The sequence below is a fragment of the Cetorhinus maximus genome, chromosome 19 (assembly GCF_964194155.1).
Source record: "Cetorhinus maximus chromosome 19, sCetMax3.hap1.1, whole genome shotgun sequence".
Taxonomy (NCBI): domain Eukaryota; kingdom Metazoa; phylum Chordata; class Chondrichthyes; order Lamniformes; family Cetorhinidae; genus Cetorhinus; species Cetorhinus maximus.
In genome coordinates this window covers 69,196,445-69,218,121 of record NC_135897.1, presented here as the reverse complement: position 1 = coordinate 69,218,121, position 21,677 = coordinate 69,196,445, and the positions used below count along the sequence as shown (strand labels likewise).

Sequence of the window (21,677 nt, the reverse complement as noted above, 5' to 3'; positions counted from 1 at the left end):
AGAAAGCATATTTTCCTGCTCCCAAGCCATGAGCTGGTCATTAAGACAACTCGGATCATGTTTGAGTCCTTACTAGGCAAACAGCAGGTACCAGAAACTTATAGGGAATGTGCAGAGATGCTTGACTCCCACATGATTACATCATCACTATACCTTTAACCACTATATGAGCACCCATTATATCCCATAGAACATTAATTCATTGTTTGGAGCTTCCAGATAGACAACTAAAGGACTTCCTTCTCATGTGCTGGTCTGACACTGTAAGGTGGATCTGTGTCAAAAAAGGAGAGATAGGGTGTGAAGGCTTCTAATATTGTATTTGTGAGGCTACACAAAAGTGGGAACCTGCCCTATACCATGTAGAATTTCAGTATACTGTTTGAAACGTTGAGGCAAGTTCATTACAGCCCTAGTAATTTATGTTCATTTTGAAATGTATGGCAGTGATATTGATGCTGGCTTAACTGGATATTAAAGTTTGCAATTCTCCATCTCATTGTTTATAAGCTGCTAAGTAAACCTTTAAATCACTGTTCAACAGTGACTCACTGCCTAGCTGATCTTTGAGCACAAACAATTCATTGCTGCTTAAATCCGTTTATCTGGAAAAAGAACAGGTGGACAGATGTTAGTCAAGTTTATGGGTATACTGAAACTGTTATTACACAAAGCAGTTTCTCCAACTGTGAATTAAATACTTTGCATTTGAATTATTTCATTGTGTCTCTGGTATACTGAAAAATTATATGTGCACTACTTCCTAACTGCTGCAAAGCTACTTTTTAATATTTGAGTGTATTCATAAGTTCCAAAAGTGGTGGTAAATCAGCCTTCTCATAGATTGGAGATCTAATTGTTGAGAGGACCAATGAAAGATTGATCACACTTCTGAGGTCCACTGTAGACCAGGAGCGTAAACAAGGTGGCACTTGAGGACTGCTCTACAAAAAGAGGTGGTTGCAGCCAGCACTCTTGATTAGAAAGCTACTTTATGTATTGAATACAGAATTAATTAAGTGCATGTCTTATAGACCAGCAAATCAATAATGCCAACAGAGCTGTTTATAGCCATAGGGAAAAGTAAGTAATTGTTTGAGATTTTAACCATACTTGCCACAGTTCTGCTACATAAATGCAGCACGAAAACACTTTCTATCATGTCATTTGAAGAGGCAGTCACTTTAGGTTTACACGCTGTGTTTTAGTTTCAACTTGTGTAACACTGTCACACATAATCAGCATCTCCTCCATTTAATATTCAATTTAATGTAGCAGTAAAAGGATTTATTTAAGGAATGACTTTACACCACAGCAGTGTCCCTATAGGCTGCACAGCAACTCGTGAGTTCCTGTGCAGGCTGCTCATGAATTTGCCCCTTTATTTAAGTTAATGCCCATGTGTGGCTGTGCAATATTATATTAAAGGGGCCATGCAATTACACAAATTGGCTGCGCACAACAAAAATAATAGAGTGTACATTGATTCACAGGATTGCTTGAGCAAGGAGAAAAATGATCAACTCTGGTTTTTAAAAAAATCTCAAAGGGGAATTGAATGTAAATTTGGAAAATAAACATTTGCATGTTTGTAGGAAAGAGCAGGAGAGTGGGGCCAATTGAATCATCTTTAAAAGAGCCAACACAGGCATGATAGGCCGAACAGCCTCCTTCTGTGCTTATGATTCTGTGTAATGCTGCAGTGGCTATTGTATGATCGAAATGTTATTTTTCTTCCTCGTACATCATTTAGGTAGTTTTGGGTTTGCCTTTCCTGATAGAAAATCCAGTTGGGTATGTAGCAAGAGCCTTTGACCTTGGCCGCCAGTTTCTCTTCAAGTGGACAGTGAACTGGCGTTTCCTGCCTGAAGAAATCTTCCTGAATCGTTATTTCCACCTTACACTGCTGGTGGCACACCTGAGCATCTTGATTCTCTTTGCTCTCTACAGATGGAACAAGTAGGTGTATCTAGATCAGGTTTGTGTGCAGTAAATCTGTTCAGGTGTAGTATACACATCATAGAATGGAAATAATTGGGTGTGCTTGTTTAATGGTAACTTTTTTGTGTGCCATTTTGTGCTCGTCAAGTTGAGAAAAGTCTGTACTCGAGAACAGGAGACTTTTGACATGTAGTGTTACCACCAAGCACTCCAAAAGCAGATTTAGCAAAAAGCAATATAAAACTATTGTCCTACTAAAGTGCACTCCCTCTATTTTGCTTTAGCAGTGTGCCTGAATACAACTTATGAAGAAAATTTCTTCACCCTTCACCTGTCCACATTTTTGATGATTGTTTGCCTTTCCCACACCATCCAGTACTGGGTCACGTCACTGAAATTGTCAAATGAACCAAATTGAGAATAGTTTACTATTGTGATAGCTCTACCACTTCTTTGGGTATAGAACTAGATTCTGCCATGTTGTAAAGCCACAAAGGATTAACCAAACAGTTCTACTGGGCAGAAAGCCTATCAATAGGCTACATTACAAATCCCAAAACATATTTCCAAAACGTTTTTAGCCCTTTATTCTAGAAATTGATTTTTCATTTCATGATGACTGTCTGTCTCATTTATGTATTTTACAATATTTCAAAGTTCTGAACATATGGTACTCTTTCTAGTAAATAGATAACCCTTCCCTAGATTGGATTCGTTTGATGTAGCCAGTGAGTGCTTAAAGGTGTATTTACACAATTAACTTTAACATGGGTGGAAAACAAAACTGTTTTGCTCTGGTATCACTGTACTGTAAATACGCCATAAATTGTTCTCTTTAATTTTAGTCTCTCATCACTTCAGTATCTCCACTTTAATTTCAGTCTTTCTCTTTTTCTGTCTTCACTCCAGTCTCCCTCTGCTCTATTACTTCATTCTCCCTCTTCTTGGCCTCTCCTTCATTTCCGTGGCTGGGATTTTCTGGCCCGGCAGTGGCGGGACCCACCACGTGGGTTACGGCAGCCCAGCCAAAAGCCCATTGACTTTTGGTGAGACCAGATGATCCCTGTGGCAGGCGGGGCCGGAAAATCCCGCCCTATGTCTTTCTACCTGCACTTTCATCACTTTCTAACATCATTCCTTTCTACCTCTCTACTTCTCTGCCTCTCCTACACTGTTCCTTCTCTGCTCTTTTACATTTTTCTCTTATCTGTTTGTCCTTTTACTTTCTCGTACTGTAACAGTGGGTGGGAGCATATGTTCTGGAAATCTCCATCTCAGCCTTTGTGAGCCCAGGCTAGTCATTTGTGCCAAGATGGGTCTCCTTTCACACGCACACCACAGATGAGTTAGTATGGTGCTATTCATGAAAAGCTTTCACCTGTGGAAAAATATAACGGTAGAAACAGGTTTTGTGAAAAGAGTTCAGGATTCACATATCAGATCCTATCTGAGGATTGCACAATACAGTTGGCCACAGCTGAAAGAGAAGAGCAGGGCTTTTGAGAGCGGGAGCTGTGTGATTTTGATGCATTGTTCACAAAGCCCGTAACATTGTCTGATATCTTTTTAAAATTCCCACAAACCCATCAATAGTTTTTTTTCTACTAGCGGGAAGGAATCAAAGATGGAGCGCCACAGGCTGGATAGGATTAGGAGGCATGTTGGATAATAAAAACAGAAAATGCCAGAAAAACAGATCTGGCAGCATCTGTGGGCAGAGAAATCAAGTTAGCGTTTCAAGTCCTTTTGACTCTTCTTCAAAGCCAAAGAGAAGTAGAAATGTGATGAATTTTACATTGTTTAAGAGGGGGGTGGAGCAAAATAGAAAGTCAGGGATAGGTGGGAGCATAGGGCAAAGGGAGTGTTAGTGGTAGTGTTAAAGACTAAAAGAGAGTACTGATAGTGGCATAAAGGTAAGATAGCAGAATGTGTTAATAGCAGAAGAATGGTCAACACTCTAAAAGTAAAACATAAAAACAAGTGACAGAGGGCTCTGTTGGGTGGGTGGGGTGGGGAGTTGGGAGAAAAAGGATTTTAAAAATTAAATAAATCGGAATAAAAATTGGATTAAAAAAGGGGGAAAGATGGAAGAAAGAGTTCATGATCTGAAGTTGTTGAACCAATGTTAAATCCAGAAGGCTGTAAAGTGCTTAATCAGAAGATGAGGTGCTGTTCCTCCAGTTTGCGTTGGGCTCCACTAGGGCATTGCAGCAGGCTAAGGACAGACATGTGGCCATAAGAGCAAGACGGTGTGTTGAAATGGCAAGCGACGGGAAGGCCTGTGTCATACTTGCGGACTGAGCAATGGTGTTCTGCAAAGTGGTCACCCAGTCTGCGTTTAGTCTCCCCAGTGTAGAGCAGACTGCATTGGGAGCAGCGAACACAGTAGTCTAAATTGAAAGAGGTGCAAGTGAAGCACTGCTTCACCTGTTTGGAGCATTGGAGGGAGGAGGTAAAGGGGCAGGTGTTGCACCTTCTGCGATTGCATAGGAAGGGTATGAGAGGTTAGGAGTGATGAAGTAGTGGACCAGGGTGTCATGGAGGGAACAGTCCCTACAGAATGCTGAACGAGGGGTGAGGGATGTGTTTGGTGGTGGCATCATGCTGGAGTTGGCAGAAATGGTGGAGCATGACCCTTTGAAGCAGAGGCTGGTGGGGTGAAAAGTGAGGATAAGGGGACCCTATCATGGTTCTGGGAGGAATAGGAAGGGGTGAGGGCAGACGTGCGGGAGATGGGTCAGACACAATTGAGGGCCTTGTTAACTTCAGTGGGGGGAAGCCCTCACTTAAGGAAAAAGGAAGACATGTCAGAAGTGCTGTTTTGAAAGGTAACATCATTGGAACTGGTGCAATGGAGGCGAAGGAACTGGAAGAATGGGATGGAGCCCTTACAGGAAGCAGGGTGTGTGGAGCTGTAGTCAAGCTAGCTGTGGGGGTTGGTGGGCTTGTAATGAATATTGATGGGCAGCCTATCACCAGAAATGGAGACCAAGAGGTCAAGGAAGAGAAGGGAAGTGGCGGAGACGGACCACGTGAAGGTGAGTGAGGGGTGGAAATTTGAAGAAAAATTGATAAATTGTTCCAGGTCCAGACAAGAGCATGAAGCGGCACCAAGACAGGCATAACTAGTGCCCATGTGGGCACCCATAGCCACACATTTTATTTGTAGGAAATGAGACAAGTTAAAGGAGAAATTGTTCAGTGAGAGAACAAGTTCAGCCAAGTGGAGGAGGGCAGTGGTGGATGGGGATTGTTCGGGCCTCTGTTCAAATAAGAAGCAGAGAGCCCTCAGACCATCCTGATGGGGGATGGAGGTGTAGAGGGACCGGATGTCCATAGTGAAGTGGAGGCGATTAGAGCCAGGAAACTGGAAATTGTTGATATGATGTAGGGTGTCAGAAGAATTGCGAATGTAAGTGGGAAGAAACTAGACAAGAGGAGACAGAATGGTGTTAAGATAGGAAGAAATAAGTTCTGTGGGGCAGGAACAGGCTGACACGATGGGTCTACCAGGACAGTCAATTTGTGGGGCATGTGGAACATTCCTTGTTCCAGTCCTTCTCAGGCCCTCTTCCAAACCCTTTTTTTTGATGTATCGATGCCGCCTCATGCTCTCGTCTGGACCTGGAACAATTTTATCAATTTTGCTTCCAATTTCCACCCCTATCTCACCTCCACATGATCCATCTCCGACACTTCCCTTCCCTTCCCTTCCCTTCCTTGACCTCTCAGTCTCTATTTCTGGTGATAGGCTGTCAACCAATACTCATTACAAGCCCACCAACTCCCACAGCTATCTTGATTACAGCTCCTTACACCCTGCTTCCTGTAAGGACTCTATCCCATTCTTCCAGTTCCACTGCCTCTGTTGCGTCTGTTCCGATGATGCTACCTCCCAAAACAGCGCTTCTGACTTGTCTTCCTTTTTCCTTAACTGAGGGGTACCCCACCACCCCCCTCCCCCACTGTAGTTGACAGGACCCTCAACCGTGTCCAACCCATCTCCCACACCCCTTCCTCTCCCTCCCAGAACCATGATAGGGTCCTCCTTATCCTCACTTTTCACCCCACCAGACTCCACATTCAAAGAATCATCCTCTGCCATTTCCACCAACTCCATGGCACCACTACCAAACACATCTTCCCCACCGCCCCCCCCATCATCATTCCGTTGGGACCATTTCCTCCATATCACCCTGGTCCACTACTTCATCATCCCCAACTCCGCATCCACTTCCCATGCAATCACAGAAGATACAACACCTGCCCCTTTATCTCCTCCGTCCTCACCCTTCAAGACCCCAAACATTCCTTTCAGGTGAAGCAGCACTTCACTTGCACCTCTTTCAATTTGGTCTGCTGTATTCACTTCCTCCAATGCGGTCTCCTCTACGTTGGGGGACTAAATGTAGACTGGGTGACCACTTTACGGAACACCTTCGCTCAGTCCGCAAGCATGACCCAGACCTTCCTGTTGCTTACCATTTCAACACACCTTCTTGGTCTCATGCCCACATGTCCGTCCTTGACCTGCTGCAATGTTCTAGTGAAGCCCAACGCAAACTAGAGGGACAGCAACTCATGTTCCAATTAGGCACGTTATAGTCTTCAGGACTTAACATTGAGCTCAGCAACTTAAGACCATGAACTCTCTCCTCCATCTTTACGCTTTCTAATCCATTTTTTAAAAATTAATTAATTATTTATTTTTAAATTCTTTTTCCCCAACATCCACAAACTGCCCCCCCCAGCCCAAACAGAACCATGTGTCTACTTTCACAGAGTGCTGACCCTTGTTCTGCTATTAACACATTCTGCTATCTTACCTTTATGCCACTATCAGTACCTCCTTTAGTTTTTAACACTACCATTAACACTCCCTTTTTCCTATGACCATGACATCTTTGTCAAATTTCTCCTTCACTCCCACCTATCCCTGACCTTCTATTTTGCTCCACCCCCTCTTAAATAGTATAAAATCCATCAGATTTCTACTTTTCTTTAGCTCTGAAGACGAGCCATACAGATTTGAAACATTAACTCTGTTTCTCTCACCACAGATGCTGCCAGACCTGCTGAGATTTTTTGCAGCATTTTCTGTTTTTATTTTCGATTTCCATCATCCACAGTATTTTGCTTTTATCAGGCATGTTGGATAGGATAGATATTGCTATTCTAGATATTGAACATTTCTGTGGGCTTGCATAGAGCAGGAGTGAGAAACTTCCAATAACCCACAAGGAATAGCTGTTCATTCCAATTTATCACAACCCTTTACTTTAACCCAATTGATTTGCTTGCAGATGTTGTACTAATTTCTGTTCCTTGGTTTATGTGCCACAGGTCTGAGGAGCGAATGTTTTCACTTCTGAAGGCCCCAGAAGAGAGAAAAACGCAACACCAAACTGTGACGGCAGATCATATCCTCCCAAAATGTATATTTATGATAGTAAATGGTAAAGGACAATATAGATGTCAGGAGAAGCAGCGCCGTGATGCTAAGACCCTCTGATGAATAAATGTAATGTAAGCTCAAGTACTAAAGCTCTAAATGAGCGGTTTTCAAATGTGTCCATGGATCCTAGGTAGTCTGTAGGATCATCCACTTCCTGTTGTCATTTCTCTTAATGTTGTCAAGATGGATTTTTAAAAAATATTTTTGAGAATATGGTGGTATTCTGTAAAGAAGGCTGTGTATGTGTTTGTGTGTGTGTATAATTAAACTGGGGGAAGGTTGGTAAGACCAGCTTGTCTGTGGGCGTAGAGAATGACAGGTACATATGCTAGATGTATGCATTTGTAATGAAGAGACTATGGTGACGTTGAATGTATGAGTAAATAAGTTGGGTTTTAAAATTTGCTTTAGGTGTTAGGTAGGGACTTGACTTTTCAGCCATTAAATTTCAACGGGTGTTTAGAAGTGACAAGGGACTTTTACAACTTACAACGGTTTTATAGGTAATCAAGGAAGGTTACTAAATTTCATTTGAACCGGAAGTGGAGGCAGTAGGAAAACATGAAAGATTTTTATATTTTGGAAAAAATGAGTTCAAAGAGGTGTTTAGAACAATGGAGTCTAAGATCAAAGGAGAAAAGGATATTCAAGGAGAGATGTTTAGTTGAGTTGTGTTGGCTGTGTGGAGGAAGGTGTCCAGAGACCAGCTCTGTGCTGAGAAAAGTTGTGAATTTGAAGCAACCATCCAGTTTCAAGCCAGAAAAGTCTTTGTTTTCAGAAAGCAGCCTGTTTCTGAACTTCCTTCGGTTCCACGCAGAGTGGAAGAGAGTGCCAAGTCATTTTGTATACTTTGTTAAAGTAGCAGCAGTTTTTGCCTTGAGTAATATCACTCAAAAATATCACTCAGGTTAAAAATCTGTAAGAGAAATGTTGCCAAGTAGTTTATTTGTGTGTTCTGACTAAGTGGGTGTTTTTGGGGGAAATCTTTGTAAGACAAACTGTGTAATTTTAATTTTGTGTGCTTAAGTTTTTTTTTATCTTCAAATCCTTTAACTTTAAAATCCTGCAAGTGTCACTAGGATTCCATGTTTCTGGGATTAGTAGTTTTCCCCTCATGTTTAAAGTACAAAAAAAATCTTATGATCAGTAAGACAAGTTTCCCTCTGGGATGTGACTTGCTCAGCAAATAACATCAGCTGCAGTCGTAACATTGTGTGATATATTATAATATTAAAAAAATTCTCCAACAATGACATTGTTTCCTTTGGGTGGCATAAACCGACCTTTAAGTCATGTGCCTTTGTGATAATATATGCATGCTGTCCCCAAGAATATGTCAGTATTTACAGAGGTCTCCAGGGCTCCATTAGCATTTGTAGGGTGCCCCTGACAACAAGTTGAAAAACACTTTCATAAATTGGTTCAACATTTTAACAAAATTGGAATCACTTTGTGACTATGATGCAAGGAACATAATTGGTGCAGATAATTGTTTTAATTTGCAAATCCTTGATGTATTGCTGCACTAATCAAGGCAAGAGATGATAATGCTAGGACAGGGAATATGGATGGAATATAAACAGATCTGGGTAGCAAACCATCCTTTAATTCCTAAGTCAATACATTTGGATATGTGCCATATTTCTGGAATTCTTGTTTCATGAAATGCCCTTGGTTTTTGCTGATTGGATAATGTTGTATGCTGCTGTAAGGTGACTTGTTCCTCCAACACATGGTGTCTTTGAATTAGCTCTGCAACTAAAATCAGATTTATTATGTCTTAAACCCTTTTTCCTTTACTGCCAAGCACAGATTGTATTTGTTCTCTTTACCTCAAATTTCATCGGAATCTGTTTCAGTCGATCATTACACTATCAGTTCTATGTGTGGTACTTTCATACACTGCCATACCTCTTATGGAGCACGCATGTGAAGAAACTTGCTCATCTTCTCAAGTAAGTCTTAACCATTTTCTTGTAGAACAACACCTATACCATATTCTTTGTGTAACGTGTAATGTAATAGTCTTAAGTGATTTGTTTACTTTTCATTTGTTTAAAGGTTTTAAAAGAAAAATACAAGAAATCAGAGAGAATTAAAAATTTCAATTCTGAGTTAATTAGATAATGAGAGCAATTTCTGCTTAGAACGTACTCCCACAACCTTACAAAGTGAAGCATTCATGAAGATATTTTGAGATGAAATCTGTCTTGGGCGGTAGCACTAAATAAACAATAACAAATCGACACCCCATTTTCGACCTCATCTGATTCACTTTCTCATTAACTTCAAGACTGATTTTTACCCCCTAAATTTTGTTGCATTCATAGAACAGGCATGTCTTGATGAATTAAAATAACCAGCTGGATACATGTGTAGTACTCTGGAAGAAGAATGAAAGATTGCTTTTCATAGCTAAGAGAGTAGCTTAATTTAATGTATCTAGAAAACCAGTCAGAACAAACAGAAAATGCTGAAAATGTGTATTGAGAAAAGGAGTTAGTTAATGTTTCAGGCCTGCAAGAGTTCACAGGCCTGAAACATTAACTCTGTTTTTCTCTCCATAGACGCTCCCTTACCTGTTTAGTATTTCCAGCATTTTCTGTTCTTACTTCAGGTTTCCAGCATCTGCAGTATTTTGCTTTAGTATCCTGGTGTAAATGCCTTTTCTTTAACTTAACTTTTTCAGCTGGCATGTGGATACCAATAAAGATCCCTCCTTTCAAAAATAACTTTAAACAAAGTAATTCTATAGTTTCTATTGAGTTTTACTGTTTTTCTCAAACTAATTCTGCAGTGAGTGTTTGACAACTAAGTCAACAAAATTCGTAGTGTACAGAGCAGTTGTCATCATCACACTCTTGTACTGTAGTGAGACTTAGACTGTATATCAGTGACACATAAGAACACTAGGGAAATTCCATCAGCAATGCTTCTGCTGCATCCTCCAGATTTAATGAGAGCACCATCAAACAAATGCTAGTGTCCTTCGTGAATCCAGATGCAGAAGCATTCAGGCAATACTCCTGCAAAATCAACTATGATGGACTGGACACTGTATCCAGCTGGCTGAAAACTGTCTTCCCCACCAAGTCCTGTTTTCTCAACTTTCAAAATGGCCAATGTTCCATGGGAGGGCAGAGTAAATGCTTCAAAGACACTCTGAAGCTCTCCTTAATGCTGCCATTAATGACTAGGAGGAGCTTGCTATCAGTTGTTCAGAATAGTGACAACTTGTCCGTCAAGCTGCATCATGCATAACAACGTCTTTATGATGAGGCAGAGCAGTGACAGAGAAGGAAAGAAAAGGAGGCAAATCCTACACTCTGGATCCCAGTACCTTGTGGGATATCCTACCTCATTGTGCTCAAGGATCTGTGGGTGGAGAGTCAGCTTGTTCAGTCACCATGAGGACCCATGGCAGAAACTCACGACCCTGCGTGCACGTCATTCTTGAATTGAGGGACAGCCAATGACTATGACTGTTTTTCTCGATTCTCAATGTTGTCCTGAGCCCCACCGGACAATGTATAACATGAAGTTGACCACCGAGGCACAAACCGTTGTCTCACGAGATGGAAGGCTTCCACAGTCAAATTTTGAGTTTAAAGTCTAGAATATGAAATGATTTAATTTTCTATATTAATCCTGTTTCCTCAGGGATGCTTGAATTAGATAACATAGAATCTATAGTTGTTTTCTAAGTTGCAGTTTTTTTTATTACTGAGAGTAACAACTTTCAAATAATTGCTTGTTAATGAACAGTAAGGAGCTTGTTTACTGCGATACTATGGGGAATACTACATTCATATGTTTTGTTACATTTGTGTATTGTCTTTCTGTATCTTTTGAATTTAAATAGCTGGCCAGATGCAGAATGGGGAAAAACATTTATATCAAATTTCTCTTTCCTCTTGCACCCCCACCCCCTCTGCCACTCCTAACTCCGCAGACACATGGTAATTCTGCTTATTTCTGTTCCCATTATGTATATTGTAAAGGAAATTTATTTGTTCCTAATATTACTGTAGGATACTGAAGCAGGTTTGTGGGGACTGTGTGTTTGTTTGTTTGTGTGACTAGTTTAATTAAACTGAAGACAGTCAGACTGCAAGTTTAAATCATCAAAAGGACTAGGTATAAAAGTTGGCATTTTGAATTGGAGATGGGCAAGCTAAGATGAAATCCCAATAGATATAGTATGAATGGAATTTGCATTAGGAGATAAGTGAGGAGTAAAGCAGTTTAAATTTCAAAAAAAGCATACAGGAAGTTTTACAACTGGCAAAATCGTAAATAAATAACGCAAAGTTATTACGTTTATTTTTCCCGATAGTGCTAGCCATAATGACAACATGAAAGATTTTTATATTCTGAGAAAGCTAACTTCCAAAAAAAGTTTAGAACAATGGGTTTAAAGATCAGATGTGGAAAAAATATATTTAAGGAAAGATTGAATGCTGGGAGTGGCCATGTGCAAAGACAGACTTGTGAAAAGCAACCTCTAGCCGCCGCAGAGAAGTATGTGCTTGTCCCAGAAAGCAAGGTTTTGTTAAATGCTTTGGAATTCCATTGTCAAGTCAGAAGGAAAGAGAAGCTGTGAAATACCTCCCTTGTAGCAAAAGTGGGTGCCTTGTGGTAATATTACTGGATGTTTTATAAATTAAGAATCTTTTGGACTGTTGCCTGGAAAAGGGTGTTTATTTGGGGGTCTAGCTAAATAGGAATATTTTGGGAAATATAAGACTAAATTTAACAGTGTAACTGTAATCTTGCTTTTTTAAGTTTTCTTTTGTTAATAAATGTTTTAATTTAATATTTAAAATACCTAAGTGGTAGTGGAATCTTTACTTCTGCTTTCAGTGCACATACCTTCTCGTAATAGAATACAAATTGCAAATCATTGTGATAGCTTGTCCAAGCTCCCCTTTGGAACCCGGTCAGCCTAGCAATTACCACCTGCCATATCATAACAATATACATAGTAAACATTGTCCAGTGCCTCAAGGTATTTTCATGCTGCTGGAACAGATTAACTGAATTGCATTTAAACAAAAGGTTAAACATGTACCCACTGCATTGGGGCTTACTATTTACTTATCACTGGGCATATATGGATGTCCTTAAAACCATTAATGACATACAGTTGATGAAGATTTTCTATATGCAGATTTGTACTGAATAAAAAGGTGTTGAATGTAGGTCATTTTGAAATTACATTGATGTCATCTTTTATTCCTCTTTCAGAGTACTTATTCTAGGATTAATCGAGCTGTCCTGGAATACCTATCCCTCGACTGTGTACAGCTCGATTTCGCTCCATGTCTGCCACATGATTATTCTACTATCTCTTTGGTATGGTCATGCTGAGCCTGAGAAGAGTGCACCAACCGATGACCCCAATGTATTAAAAAAGAAAAACTGATTTTTTGGACTTGAAGATTCCCTGAGTCACTGCTGATTTCAGAATTTAATACAGCTAGGGGAGAAATTAAGAAAATGAAACTCTTATTCGGGATGGCCAGGTGACTATTAGTCTGAAGTATGTTAAGATTTGTGATCCCATGGCCATTATAGACACCAAACCAATTTAAATGAGTTGGATACCTGCAGCTTTGGTTTTCACTGGATGTCATTTTGCACTTGCCAGCTGCCTCCTTATGTTTATTTTCTCCCTTACTATCTTTTAGGTTTTGGTTTACAATGAATTATTTATGCTGAGAAGTATGCAGAGCTATTATCCTATGAGAATGGAAATGGAGAAAAACATCAATGCTGTACTTGTCTATATTGGCTAATGGTAGTTTTGGAGTTATTTGTCTTCGCCATGTGGCTTCTCAGCATCATGTATTTTTACTTCTCTTTCACTTTCACTTCCTCAGCAACCATCTTTTTAGGCAAAACAGGGAGTTCTTTAGAAGGTTTTGGATGTAAAATAAGTGACAGCCACAATTTTAAGATTTCAGTTTTTAAAGATCAACATCTAACTAGATTATTCTTGGTGAATAATTTTTTAAAAATTTTGTGTCTATGTTTATAGAATGCATTAGAATTGGTCTCTAATTAAATGATGGAATGAATAGTAGTTTATTAGAAGTCACATTGCATCAGTTGGAGTGGCTCTACCAGTATAAAGGCAGCAAACAAACTGACTTCCATAAAGATTTCCATGTTTCTATAATATTTCCATATGTTGTCCACGTTGAGCTAAAGGCTCAGGGTTAGCAGTCTGATACATGTGAGCTATAAACTAGAAGAGTTACATCATTTTTATTGGTTAGTAATTGACATTTGAGAGTAGGTCAAATGTGCTAGTATTAATTTTTCAAGCATACGCTGTAAGAATAACACCTATATAAAAGGCAAAAATTCCCACAGAAATAATGTATAGTTTCCATATGATGAGGCTGACTTTTTTTTACAATGTATGCTCAGGACTGGCTGAATAAATGACAAAATTTATTTTTTACTAGCCATTGAATTTATAATCAAGGGGAAATAATTTTATAAAAGAACCTGCAATAATAATTTAAATATTTATATTTGGCAAATAGCGCTGTATAAACAAGATATATAACCCTAGATAAACTATATAGACTCCTTACGTTGCAGTCCACATAACAACCCCTGTGATATTTGCAGGTTTTTTTGGGCTGTTATCACCTTCTTTCTCTGCTCTCTTTAGGCAATCCCCCACACATGTATCCTGCATTTGGAAACTGACAGCTCCAACTGGGCATTTTTTGTACAAGTTCAATTGAAATTAATGTTGAAGGCGTACATGCTCGCACAATTTTAAGCAGGCAGTAGCTTTATTGAAGCAAAGCACCTCCCTGAATATGAAGGGAAGTAGTCAGGGGATCTGAAAATAAATAAATTTTGTATCCTGGTTTAAGTGCTAGGCTGTAGTTGGCCATGGCCTCTGCCACTAAAACTGACGAAAGGCGTGGGATCAGGAAAATGGCTAACACTTAGTGAGATAAAACAGAAAATGCTGGAAAAACTCAGGCCTGGCAGCATCTGAGGAGAGTTAACCTTTTGAGTCCAATGTGACCCTTCATCAGAACAGTTTTCCAGCGTTTTCTGTTTTTTTATTTCAGATTTCCAGAAACCACAGTATTTTGCATTTATTTTAGTAACACTTAGTGAGCCTTTGTTAGATTATAGACATCCCATGCTGAAGTGGCCAGAAAGCCCCAATGGCCCCCTGAACCAGGACCATTTGTGTTTCTTTTTTGCCCTCCCACCACCATATTTAGAATCACAGATTCCAGCCTGGACTCTCAAATGGGCTTCACATCTGCCTGGCAACAAAGTACACATGGTAAAACTAGGCATGCCTAAGCTGACCCTAAATCTGCCAGGACTAAGGTAACCTTCGTGCCACCCCACTGCCCCCCCCCCACCCCATCCAGCCTTACTCAGGTGCTCTTGTGGGTGCAAGAGGAGATTTGGTGCCCTCAGGACCCTGTGTGTTTGGGGCTTGGCTGAATTTGTGCCCATTCATCAGGAATCCACCAAGATGACAAAGATTCTCAGGTCCAAGGTGCTCTTTGGAGATAAGTGGAATTTCTGCCTACCCTGTAAAAAGGTCCCTGGAGCTGTGCAAACTATAGGCTGTCCATTGCCACATCAAAAAAAAAATAGTGTAAAACTGCAGAAAATTCTATTATAATATTTAGAAAGTAAGGCAAATTAGCTAATTCCCCACTTGCAGACTGCCATCTGGTGGGAAATATTGGGCTGGGCTTTACTATCAGTAGCAAAGCAAGGCCGCTCGCTGCTGACTGTGAAGTAAGACTTATGTAGAGATCAAGCAATAACTCTCCTGAGGATTTCACCTCAATCGCAATGCAGTGCTATTACAGCTAATTGGTAATTCCCCAGTAAAGAACACTGTGATGTGGAGCTGGAGAGATGTCATCTGGCCCTCTAAGCAGCCATTGGAGAATTTTCACAGCCACCAAAACAGGAAACAAAGAAGCACTAAAATAAAATCACTTTTTAAAAAAAAACTCTTTACGTAGAGCGAATTAAAGATTGGAGCATACAGATGGAGTGAAAGTAGGAGCTAAAATATTCTGGAAAAAAATCCTGAAGAATATTTAAAATATTTACTCTGAATATCTACTAATTAATCACTGATCAACGCTCCACAATTCTAATTATTTTAAGGCTAGTTCTATTGTTCACCAAATTTTACTACTCACCAGTCACACCTAATTGAACAAAGTGTAGTCTTTTACACTGTGCCTCCTGTCAACACAAGATGGCTGCATAAAATGACCACCGATACCCATCTGTGCATGCGCACTGGTCCACACACATGCAGATATCCAATGATGCCATTCTGCTGCGCCCAGCCTGCCTGAAGGCTTTTGTTGACGAGGGACAAAATGCTATGGCGAAGATTTGATTGACGGGCATGTCAACCAATGGGCAGGCTGGGAGCACTGGGAGCCAGTGGGCAGGAGGTGGGGGCGGGACCCAAGCTCAGTTATTAAGTTGTCCTGAACCAAGATTTTTCTATTTTTGAAAAAGTGCTGAAGCAGACAGCCTCATGCAGAGCTCACACGGCAAGTGGCCAGGGATGTGTTTGTGTATGTGGTGCAGCCTTTCCCCCGCCCTCGTTAACAAGTTAGTTTGAGGCTCTTGGGTGAACTGCAGTCTGAGATGGACAATGCTGAAGGCGGGCCCAGGGATTGAGGGAGGGAGGTAGAGGTTTCTCCACAAAGAAGATGAAGAGAGGAGGTATATTCCAGTACCCTGACCTTTGTTTCCCTAAATAAGCCAAGTGAAAACATTGCCATACTGCTCCTTGTTTATTTACGGCTGCTGCCTACTCTGTCACTCACAGTGACGTAACAGAGCAAAACACTAAAACTGTGCATGTACATCGTTGGCAACAAATGCAGCCAACGTTTTAAGGGATTACAAATGCATTGTGGGAGCGGAAAGTTGAAATTCTTGCTGATTTCAGGCCGCAGCGCAGCCTGTGGAGGAGGACTGGCAACTTCACTTCTGTGCCAACCTGTGCATCTCATGGTTTCAAAGAGATAATGACGACAAATGCTGACAGTTTGCCATCAACACCCCACTCAAACTCCAGTCCATTGTTTTTGGGTGCTCCTAACTAAATAATCTTGCTGGGTTTTGGAGCTTTTGAGGCATAGCTTCACTGACTGTAAAAGGTGCTAATCATGTATAGCAAACTTGCGCAAGATCAAATATTTTCATATATAGGCCTTAAAAATTCACTGGAGCTCTGGAGTGGACTTCGCATTCAGCACATTTTAAATGGAACTATTCCTAAAATAGATGCCAATTCCAAAAAACCTAACATTTTCACTTGTCTCTAAATTGCATACAGTTCTGAGAGCACACCAAACCATTAAAAGTTGAACTTGATAGTTTTTAAATGAGTGTAATGTGTTTTGTAAGTATCACTGTACCATTTGGCAGGCATCAGCAATTCACCACTTCCATATACTTTCTTGTCGGGCTTTGAAACACCTTAATTTCTGTTTTAATTGAGCAGTCTCTGAAATTTGTTGTCAACGTAATCATGCATCAATCAGAAAAATGTTGATATCCTCATTTCCTGAAAAGAATGTCTCTGTAATTCATATTCAGACCGTGCAGGCAAAATTTATTTTATTTTTCAAAAATGTTTTGTTTTCTGTGTAGTTGCCTCACTTTCATTTTCACACCAAAGCTGAAAGCAAGAAAATAAACTTTTAGAAATTAGCTTTTAGATGCATATATGTGTGAGGCATCACTCATTGGTGTTGGACTTGTTTGTGCAGCCCAACTGTGTGTTTGTTATTCTACATCTACTGCCTTGTACAAACAAAAGTCAAAATATAATGCTTTAATGATATCCGACAGTGAGAATTTAGTTGACATTATTATGACCACAGCTGGTGTTAATTGCTGCACAAACCAAATCCCAGAGGGAAACTTGGCTTATGGGCCTTCCTCCTTTTTTTTGGACTATAAAAGTGAGAAGACGACGTACTAATCTCAGCAGTAAGAGGTCCAGAAACACTTCTGGGATTTTAAAAAAGAGAACTTAAGCAAACAAGATTATAGTTGTACAATTAAGGTTAGTCTTACAAACATTCCCCCCAAAAAGACTCCACTTGGTTAGACCCACAAGTGAACACCTTCCAGGCAACACTCCCTTGTAGATGTTTAACCATAAAAAATCTAATAATATTACCCAAGGCCAACTGCTGTAGCTTCAATAAAGGCATACCACATGACCTGCACCTCGCTTTCACTCTGCTGTGGAAAACCAAACTTCAGAATAAAACTGCTTTTTGTAGCCCAAGACTTTTCTGGCTTGACTGGATGGTTGATTCAAACTGCATCTCCTCCGAGCCCAGAGCTAACAGCCCCCAACTCAGCTTCAGCTGCTACAGCTCAAACAGCTATAGCCATAGCTACCCTGACCTCTCCACAGTAATTCTAAAATACCTATTTTCCCCTTTCATCTCAGGTTCCATTATTCTCGCACCTCTTCGAAACTCAAATCCTTCGAAATATAAAATCTTTCATGTCTCTATCTTGTCTTTTGCCTTCAGGTCAATAAAAAAAGTGATATCCCCGCTTCTGTTTACCTATGGCACACATGCAAGATGCAAACATGCTTCTTGTCACCTCTGGGAATGGAGGTGTCCACTTCTATCAGTGGGGCTGCCAAGCTTGGTCTGCTGAAAGGTCTCTGATTCTACATGCTCGGGAGACGGCTGGCAGCCACTTAATTGGCTGCCTCCTTCTGGGTCCTGCTTACCAGCATTTGTGTGTTCTTATTTTTTATTCTTTCATGGAATGTGGCTGACTAGGCCAGCATTTATTGCCCATCCCTAATTGCCCTTAAGGAGGTGATGGTGAGCTGCCTTCTTGAACTGCTGCAGTCCATGTGTTGTAGGAACACCTACAGTGCTGTTAGGGGGGGAGTTCCAGGATTTTGACCCAGTGACGGTAAAGGAGCAGCAATATAGTTCTAAGTCAGCATAGTATGTGGCTTGGCAGGGAACTTGCAGGTGGTGGTGTTTTCCCTTGCATCTGCTGCCCTTGTCCTTCTAGGTGGTAGAGGTCGCAGATTTGGGAGGTGCTGTCAAAGGAGCCTTGGTGTGTTGCTGCAGATGGTTTGTTTCTCTCTTGTTGGAAATGGCCATTGCCTGGCACTTGTGTAACATGAATGTTACTTGCCACTTATCAGCCCAAGCCTGAATGTTGTCCAGGTCCTGTTGCATATGGGCACGGGTTGCTTCAGTCGACTGCTTCCCAACTGCATTTTATTCTAACGGTGGCAATGAAAATTCAGCCCAAAGTCAACTCTTTTTAAGACAAAAAATCCTTCCAATCCACTGTGAATCATAAGATGTGAATACCTAAGCTGTTGAATATGAGCTGCTAGGTTTTGCACAATTTTGAATAAGCAAAACTTACGCTGATCCCCATGTTCAATGTTAAACCCTGTCACCACTACAGGTGAAATGAGAAAAAATATGCAGACATTATTTTTATTCATTTGTTTTTCTAAGTAGAATTATTCTAAATGAACAGAAACTAAAGAGTGTTTCTTCACTTACACCACCTTTGGAATAAAGTGATAGCCATTTTAAGTTGTTTTTTTTATATTGTGTCACAAGTTATTGCAAGATTACTCAAAAATATCAATGTTGAGATTTTTTTAAAACTTTTTTTAATCAGTCCCTTCATCTCTGTTTCAATGTTAATGCTAGGTGGCTGTTTAACTGTAGCAGCTTGGCAGGAAGCAGATTGTGTGCCTTAAAGACTGTTACATCTCCAAGTAAGCTCAGTTCTGACAAAGGGTCACCAACTTGAAATGTTAGCCGGAACCTTCTGTTCTGGAGTCTAATTTTGGTGGTGGATGCGGAAGTGGGAGTGGTTCCCACTTTGGGGGTGGATGGGGAAGGACGAGATGGCTGGCCACACGTGATCTTGCACTGTTCAGCTCATTACCGATGAGGAACTCACTGAATCTCACGGGGGAGAGGCAAGAAGTTGCCATCCCCATCGTTAACCTCATGGGGTCAAGGATCCGGGTTCCATATTTAAAGGCTGTCACCAAGACAGCCCTACATTCACTGCAGGCCAGGGGCATCAGCCTGGCTGTCAATCAAGATTCTGCCGAGAGCAGAATGGCACAAAGAAGACAACTGTGGCCCCACGGTTCAGCAAAGCCTCCCTCGAGATTCTCCTCTGGGCTGTCCAGGAAAGGCGGGTGGCGTTGTTTTCCCAGGATGGCAACAGGAGGCCCTCCCATCTGACCATGACGGCCTAAACAGAGGGTAACAGCACTCACCAGCAAATGGGACATGTGCACTAAATGTGTGCCAGCCACTTCATGTTCTCAGTCTTCTATCAGTTGCAGGGCATCCTGCTTGTGAATCACTTACTGGAGAAGGCTCAGCAGCTGCCATAGGCATGCATGCTCCCGAACTGCTCATGCAACCATTGGGATGACAATCCTTCTGTCTTCTTACAGGACAAGAACACCCAAAAGCATAAGACATAGAAGCAGAAGTAGGCCATTCGGCCCATCAAGTCTTCTCCGCCATTCAATGAGATCATGACTTTACCCCATAACCCTTGATTCCCTTACTGATTAAAAATCTGTCTATCTCAGCCTTGAATATACTTAACCACCCAGCCTCTACCGCGCTCCACAGATTCACTAACCTCTGAGAGAAGAAATTCCTCCCCATCTCTGTTTTAAATGCGCGCCCCCTTACTCTGAGATTATGTCCTCGGGTCCTAGGGGAAACAACTTCTCAGCATCTACCCTGTCAAGCCCCCTAAGAATCTTATGTGTTTCAATAAGGTCGCCTCTCATTCTTCTAAACTCCAATGAGTACAGGCCCAACCTACTCAACCTCTCCTCATAAGAAAATCCCTCCATACCTGGGACCAACCAAGTGAACCTTCTCTGGACTGCCTCTAATGCCAGTAAATCTATCCTTAGATAAGAGGACCCAACTGTTCACAGTATTCTAAGTGTGGCCTAACTCGTGCCTTGTGTAGTTTTAGCAAGGCTTCCCTATTTTTATACTCCATTCCCTTTGAAATAAAGGCCAACGTTCCATTTGCCTTCCCTATTACCTGCTGAACGTATGCTAGCTTTTTAGGATTCATGCATGAATCTCCAAATCCCTCTATGCTGCAGCTTTCTTCAGTCTTTCACCATTTAAATGATATTCAGCCCGTCTATTCTTCCTGCCAAAGTACATAACCTCATGTTCCCACATTATATTCCATCTGCCACATTTTTGCCTATATCCCTGTCGACTCTTTGTGCCATCCTCACCACTTGCCTTCCCACCTATTTTTGTGTCATCCGCAAACTTGGCAGTGGTACATTCATTTCCCTCATCCAAATCATTAATATATATTGTAAATAATTGTGGACCCAGCATTAATCCCTGTAGCACTTCACTAGTTACAGGTTGCCATGTTGAAAATGCCCCCCTTATCCCAAGTCTCTGTCTTCTATTAGTTAGCCAGTCCTGTATCCATGCTAATATACTACCCCCAACACTATAGGCTCTTATTTTATTAAGTAGCCTTATGTGTGGTATCATATTGAACGCTTTTTGGAAATCAAATATTACATCTACTGATTCTCCTTTACCTATCCTGCTTGTTACCTCAAAGCATTCTAATAAATTGGTCAGCCATGCTTTCCCCTTTGTGAAGCCATGCTGACTCTGCTTGATTAGACTATGTATTTCTAAATGCTTTGCCATTACATCCTTTATAATAGACTCCAACATTTTCCCAGTGACAGATGTTAAGCTAACTGGCCTATAGTCACCTGGTTTTGTCTCCCTTTTTGAATAAGGGTGTTACATTGGCAGTTTTCCAATCCTCTTGTACTTTTCCAGAATCTAAGGACTCTTGGAAGATTACTACCAGTGCATCCACTATCTCTGCAGCTATTTCCTTTAATATCCTAGGATGCAACCCATCAGGTCCAGGTGACTTTTCGGCCTTTAGCCCCATTAGTTTCCCTACAGTAAGCAGGAGTGAGCCAAGAGTGGAGGCAACATTCCAGACATCAGAGTCTTAACCCTGAACGAGGAGCAGGCCGCTGGGATAGCCGGGGAGGAGCAAGACCGTGCCTGTGCTGATGGTGAGATAGGACTCCCCCAGGAAGCCAGTGAGGATGCCTCCAGTCTGCAGTTGTCAGCTTCAACCACAGAGTGAGATATTGCTTTAATTAAGGAGCCTGCTTAGGCATCCACTGAAT

The 21,677-nt window shown here is 41.1% G+C and overlaps 1 protein-coding gene across 1 annotated transcript in view; it reads left to right on the top strand.

Moving 5' to 3' along the window:
• The window catches only part of alg3 (ALG3 alpha-1,3- mannosyltransferase), a 34,693-nt gene extending 20,831 nt beyond the window's left edge, over positions 1-13,862 (top strand). Inside the window, exons 6-9 of the mRNA XM_078564055.1 lie at positions 1,754-1,959; positions 7,285-7,362; positions 9,208-9,351; positions 12,644-13,862. Coding sequence (XP_078420181.1) covers positions 1,754-1,959; positions 7,285-7,362; positions 9,208-9,351; positions 12,644-12,821 — 606 coding nt within the window. The 3' untranslated portion in view covers positions 12,822-13,862. The remainder of the gene's footprint in view (positions 1-1,753; positions 1,960-7,284; positions 7,363-9,207; positions 9,352-12,643) is intronic.
• The last annotated feature ends 7,815 nt before the right edge of the window (positions 13,863-21,677 follow it).